Below are 6,404 nucleotides of genomic sequence, written 5' to 3'. Positions count from 1 at the left end.
ATTTTTTTTTTTTTAAAGCATCACCACTCTTTTCAACTCTTCTTCTCTTCATCAAAAAGAACTTCAAAAGCATTACAGTCATATAAGCTAACAATCTGCCCTGGTAGAATGCCCATGTGAAATAAAAACCTATGTTCACATAAAAACCAGTGAGCAAATACTTATCAAGGCTTTATTTGTCATTACCAACAGCCATTAAAACCTGAATGTCCCTCCATGGGTGAAATGTAAACAAACTGAATACTATTCAGTCATAAAAAAGGATTGAGCTATTGACATAGGAAGCAATGCAGAGGAACCTCAAATGCATTATGTTAAGAAGCCAGTTTCAAAAGTCTGTGCACTGTGTGATTCCATTTTAAGGTACTTCTGGGAAAGGTAAAAGTATTGATGCAGAAACTGGATCAGTGGTTGCCAGGGGCTGGGATTTTTGACAAAGGGAGACAGGGGAATTTGGGGGGATGATAGAAATGTTCCATATCTTGACTGCGATGGTGGTTACATGTCTGTATTTATTCAGAATTGTATAGCAGAAAAGGTGATTTTTACTGGATGTAAACTATATCTTAATAAAAAGAAAGAAAATCCATCCCATGAATTTAAAAATTCAAAAGGCAGAAAGGTTGGGAAACTTCTCTCCGGGGCTCCTGACACAGGGGAAAGTTGCAAATCAGCCCTGGCTTGTCTACTGTAGGCTCTACCTTCCCTCACACAGCTCTGAACCAGTTTGATCACAAACCTCAAAACAAGCCAAGCCAGGTTTCTGGAAGAATCAAGATCCTATCTTACTTGCACCTGGGAAATAGAAAAAGAGCTTGTCTTGGTGCTCTGTGATGACTTAGAGGGCTGGGATGGGGGTTATGGGGAAGGTTCAAGAGGGAGGAGATATATGTATACTTTTAGCTGATTCACATTGTTGTACAGTAGAAACCTGCACAACATTGTAAAGCAGTTACTCTGGAATTAAAAAAAAAGAAAAAGAATTTGTGAGACTGACACAACCAAACACACCAGATCTTCCAGCTCCAAACGATCATGGGTTCGCCTGAATCTGAGACCTAAGGAGGCCCTGCTCACTCTTCAACAGTGCCACAGCATAAGACCTTTCTGGAATTCCCCCTTTGGAAACTGCTTTAAGGGGCCTGTTACATTTGGCTCAGCAAATACCAAACGTATTTACTTGTCACCATTAGGAATCAGCCAGTGTGCTGGGGAAACTAGCTGTCCCTATCAACAGGTACAGACAGAGCCATGGTATGGTGTCAACAAAGTGGTCAGGCTTTGTTCCGAGGATGAATTCTGTTCGTGCTGGCAGCCTGATTACTGGAAGCCAGATGAGGCCAACAAGGGGTCCTCACACTTGTGTGTGTTCAGTAACTCAGTCATGTCTGACTCTTTATGACGCCATGGACTGTAGCCCACCAGGCTCCTCTGTCCATGGGATTTCCCAGGTAAGAATACTGGAGTGGGTTGCAATTTCCTCCTCTGGGGATTTTCCCTACCCAAGGATTGAACCTGAGTCTCCTACGTCTCCTGCACTGACAGGCAGATTCTTTACCACTGAGCCACCTGGGAAATCCACCTCTCCACCTGTAATACCCATCAAAACCAAAGAGGACTTCCCCTCTGCAGGCTGGATCATGCCTTTCTATCAGTTTCTTGTAGGTGAGGAGGCGGGTGGAAACTATTCATATGCCCCAGCTGGCACACAGTTCACAAAATTATTTGGTGCCTGTTGAGTGAGTTCAGGGCTCAGGAAAGCAGCCTCCAAAGGGAAATTCCAGAATGTCCCAAGCCTGTAGGAATGTGTGTGGAATCTCCAAAAATGACGTCCTTTTGGACACCATATGCCTTACCTAGCTGGAACCCAGCCGTAGGGAAGACATACCTACTCAGACCACACTGGAGAACCTGGAAATTGCTAGCAAAACGTGGCTAGATTTTAGGGGTTCAACCCTCCCCCCTCAACATCTCAGAAGTAGATGCTTCAAGTAACTCAACCTGGTAGGATTTTAACTTGTGGCTTGTTCTTTTTTTTTTTTTTTTTTTAATATTTATTTATTTGGCTTCACTGGGCCTCAGTTGCAGTATGTAAGATCTAGTTCCCTGACCAGGGATTGGAACCCAGGTCCCCTGCATTGGAAGCATGGAGTCTTAGCCACTGGACCACCAGGGAAGTCGCTAAACTTGTGGCTTCTGAGTGAGTAATCTCCTACCCTTCTCCATGAAGCCAGGAAACAAGGCCTGTTGGTACACAAAGGCTCTCCTGATACTATGAGCTCCACAATTGCCAACAGGAAAAGATCTGTGCTTTGGAAAGTACATGTATAAAACACTTCCCGCAGTGGATAAGAATCCAACTGCCAATGCAGGGGACACGGGTTTGATCCCTGATCAGGGAAGATCCTACATGCTTCAGGGCAACTAAGTCCGTGCATCACAACTACTGAGCCTGTGTGCCACAACTACTGAAGCCCATGCACCTAGAGCCCATGCCCCACAACAAGAGAAGCCATCACAGTGAGAAGCCTGAGCACTACAACAAAGAGTAGCCCCGACTCACTGCAACTGGAGAGAGCCCGCACAAAGCAACGAAGACCCACGCAGCCAAGACAAAAAAAATCCTTCTGTTTTGCCCAGATAGGCCCGAGGAAAAAGGTAATTAATTTCTTGGGGTCTTATTTCAGTAACCAGGGATTGAACCCTGGGCCTGCTGCAGTGGAAGCAGAGTGTCTTAATTACTGGACCACCAAGGAAGTCCAGAAAAAGGTAATGACCTAGCTTCCTTTATTCTGAGACAGGGGTCCCCAAAAGTTGTAGCTTCAGAAATTTCTAGAGCCTAACCTGGATGAGTAAGTGCTGAGCACTGACTCACCTTCTCCCCGCCCTGCTCTCCTGTGAACCAACAATCTGTCTTTGAGGACTTCTCACCATGTCTCTGATGCCAGGCCTCTGAGTTCTGGAGCGCTCAACAGTTGAAGAAGGCTCAGGGGTGGGGTCTGGAACCAGGAGAAAGGAGATAAGGTAAGGAGGGGTGCCAAGTCCTGTTTTAAGTGTCTGCTTGAGTCTGTATGTGTGTGTAGTGGCAACCAACCTCCCCAGCCTGCTTATAACAATCAATGGAACAAAAGCACGACATGACCCCAAACCAGCACTGTCCAGTGTGAGACACACAACTGCCAGGCCAGCCACATCCAAGCTGTGTCTGATTTTAAATGTTCCAATAGGCATATCAAAGAAGTAAAAAGAAACAGGAATTTAATTTTAATAATGTATTTTTACCTAATATATGCAAAATAATATTTCAGCATACCATTAGTTACATAACTAATAATATTATTGTTGATAATATCATCAGTAATAATAGCACTAATCAACATAAAAGTTGATTAATGAGGTTTTTTTTTTTTACATCTTCATTTTTATACTAAGTCTCTGTGTGTTTCACCTTTACAGCACATCTCAATTTTGATCAGCCACGTTTCAAGGACTCAGTAGCCACATGTGGCCAGAGGTGACCATACCGGGCAGTACAGGTAGAGACAAAAGTGGGCTCCCTGCCTATGGGGTCTAGCAAGGTGGGCCGGGGGCGTGCATTAGAAAGGGCAGTGAAGACACCCCCAGAATAATGAGAGAGCTCAGGTTACATGTAAGTCGCGGGGTGTGTGCCTGAGAGCTTTCCCCACCTCTTTCCCCTTTACTTTCCTCCCATTCGTGACAGGGGTTCCCTCGCCGGAGCAGCCTCTCCATCCAGGTGCCCCAGCCCATGCCCCCAACCCCTTGCTATCTCCCGTTGCTCCCCGGTACTCCCCGGGGGCCGCCCACCTCCGAATTCACCCAGTCGAGCTGCGGGCCCAGTTGATGTTGCCTTCCCTGTCACTCAACTGCTAGCTCCCTCCCCCAGTCTTGCAATAACCGTCGCTTCCCTTGGTTTCCACAGAGACGCCACTAAGGGGCGGGGCAACGGGCTCGTGCGACCGGAGGCCCTCTTTGATTGGTGGATAGCCAAGACCCTTCTTTTTCCTCCATCCTCCTCCCTCTTGCCCGTGCTCCGCCCCCAACGGTGGGTCCCGGAAGCTGATTGGCTAGCCCCGTGGCGAGAGCGGCTAGTTCCTGCGCAGACCGGCTCTGCGGGGCGGGGACGAAGGTGGGCGCCTTGCGCACTGATTGGCTGGAGGGGCGCGAGCGGCAGGGAGGGGCGGGGCGGATGCGGGTCCGCGGTTAGTCTCGCGCGGCGGTCGTCACCGCGTGAGGTACTCTGTGGTGTAGCGTGCGCAGGTAGCAGGAGAAGCAGCTGCCGTGCGGGGGAGCCATGAAGCACTATGAGGTAAGAAAAGAGAAAACGGGGATTGAGCGACTGCCGCAGACCTTATTTTTCGATTTCGTGAGACAATCGGCTCCCCGTTTTACGTCCTGTGCCCAGAAAAGGAGCCGGACGGCGCAGGCGCAGTAGGCACGCGTTGTGCCCAGGACCACTCGTAAATTTCAGTGCGCATGTGCGGGGGAGGTATTTATAATTCTGCAACCCTGGCTGTTTTGGGGGTGCCTTTTCTTGGGGTCTCTGCAGGACCTGGGAAGCTTGCAGGTTCCTCGCAGCTCCCCATGCAGGATGAATTGTAGGTAGGGGAGGAACGAGGGTGTGGAACCCTTGCTCTCACTCTTGAGGGTGTCTTGCACAAACCTTGCACCGTGCCTCCGCCTCGGGCTTAGAAAGGGGCTTTGCAGTCTGTCCTCTCTGGCATGACCTTTGGACCCCTTCCCTCGCCCGGGACGGCTCCCTGAGCGGCTTAGGCGGTGAAGGAGGTGTAGCTGCAATGCTGGCTCCTGCTGAACAGCAAAGCTGATCTTTGCTTTCTGTTAATCTAAGAGATCATCTCCGTCAAGTCCTGCGTGTCACCGAGGAGGAATCTCACACCCACAGCCACTTTTGAGGTTCAGGGCTTCTGACTCCTAACTGGGGCCTCTTTTACCCTTAAAACGAAGTGTTCTGATGAACTTATCAACCTAGCTGATAATATAATATTAATAATTTCATTATTGCTGGCTTATAAGTAGCATTAAATGATTAATTTATTATTAAAGTTCATAATAATAATTTAGAGAGTGTTACGTTTCTGCCAGTGAGTGTCTGTTACCTTGTTTTCTTAGCCTCACAGCCTTGTGAGATAGGAGACTTATTATTGTTTCTGTATATGAAGAAACTGTCTCAGAGATGTCAAATGACTTGCTCAAAGGTCCCCAGCTAGTTAGTAAATGCAGGACAGAGAAAAACTCAGGACTCCAGAGTGTCAGTTGCTAACCACTTTGCCATACTGGTCCCCAAATGAAAATTAGCCAGGTGAGAAACTTTTTTTTCCCCTTCCCGGGTTTAAAAAAGTGTGTTAAAATACACATAAAATTTACCGTCTTAATCATTTTAAAGGGTGCAGTTCAATGGCATTAAGTACATTCACACTGTTGTGCCACCATAACCACCATCCACATCCACCTCCAGAACTCTGTTGTTTTCATCTTGCGTAACAGAAATCCTACCCATTAAACACTAACCCCCTTCTCTCCTCTGCCCAGCCCCTGGCAACTGTCATCCTACTTTCTGTCTCTTTGAATTTAATCATGTTAGGTGGTTCATATAAGTGTAAGGATTCAGTCTGATTTTTGTTTGCTAGTGAAATACCACTGCTTCTGCCCACTCCCTTTACTACTGCTACTATTACTGTTATTACTTTCTGTGGTAATTTACCCAGAATCTTTTGAAACCTTTAACCCAGAAGTTGTTAATGATTTTTTGACGTGGCACAAAAATGAGGAGGTAGAATTTAGTAATCTCTTATGCCTCTTTCAACTTTATGATTGTAGAGTGAAATTCTTCTAATACAGTTCTTCTAATACAGTTTTACCTTTCAAAGCCTCTCTGTAACCCTGGAGAAAAAACCACATTCAGTTTGAAAGACGGAGGATGGGAGATACATGTGGCCTTTGACAAATGGAGTTAGTTTTAGTAGTTGGCAGGCAGATAAGGTAGGCCCCTAAGGATCCTTGGGGTGGACACTTTTGTTCTGCAAGCTTGTCACAGCCTTAGGGTCATGGCTTGATCAGGAGGACACTCAAACCCTGCCCCTCCTGGAAGTAGAAGCTTCAAACCCACTGTTCAAAGTGACCTTGGAGGAAAAAAATAAAGTTGTTATATTTCCATGTTCTGTGTTATCATTCTCTGCTGACATTTGACACATAAGCACTGAGGTGGTAGCTCCAGGGTTGCTGTACAAGGGTAAAATATCTCTCAGCCCAGCTTGCACAGCAGGCTGATCAACTCTATTACAGGTGTTTGTTGCAGATCAATAAGAATAGCAGAGATTCTTTCCTTCACATTTAACACCTTGAGAAAGACTGTATTTCTATTTGGG

General features: G+C 46.6%; 1 protein-coding gene and 1 pseudogene across 1 annotated transcript in view; one reads left to right on the top strand and one right to left on the bottom strand.

Annotated features, from left to right (window-relative positions):
* Window positions 1-3,768, bottom strand: part of LOC104999883 — a 7,281-nt pseudogene extending 3,513 nt beyond the window's left edge.
* Window positions 3,386-6,404, top strand: part of TECR (trans-2,3-enoyl-CoA reductase) — a 28,769-nt gene continuing 25,750 nt past the window's right edge. Inside the window, exon 1 of the mRNA XM_010855510.1 lies at window positions 3,386-4,327. Within this exon, the coding sequence (XP_010853812.1) occupies window positions 4,313-4,327 (15 nt within the window). The 5' untranslated portion in view covers window positions 3,386-4,312. The remainder of the gene's footprint in view (window positions 4,328-6,404) is intronic.

Source organism: Bison bison, unplaced genomic scaffold (assembly GCF_000754665.1).
Source record: "Bison bison bison isolate TAMUID 2011002044 unplaced genomic scaffold, Bison_UMD1.0 scf7180017864365, whole genome shotgun sequence".
Taxonomy (NCBI): Eukaryota; Metazoa; Chordata; class Mammalia; order Artiodactyla; family Bovidae; genus Bison; species Bison bison.
Note: the sequence above shows the minus strand (reverse complement) of the source record. Positions and strands in the feature narration are given on the sequence as shown.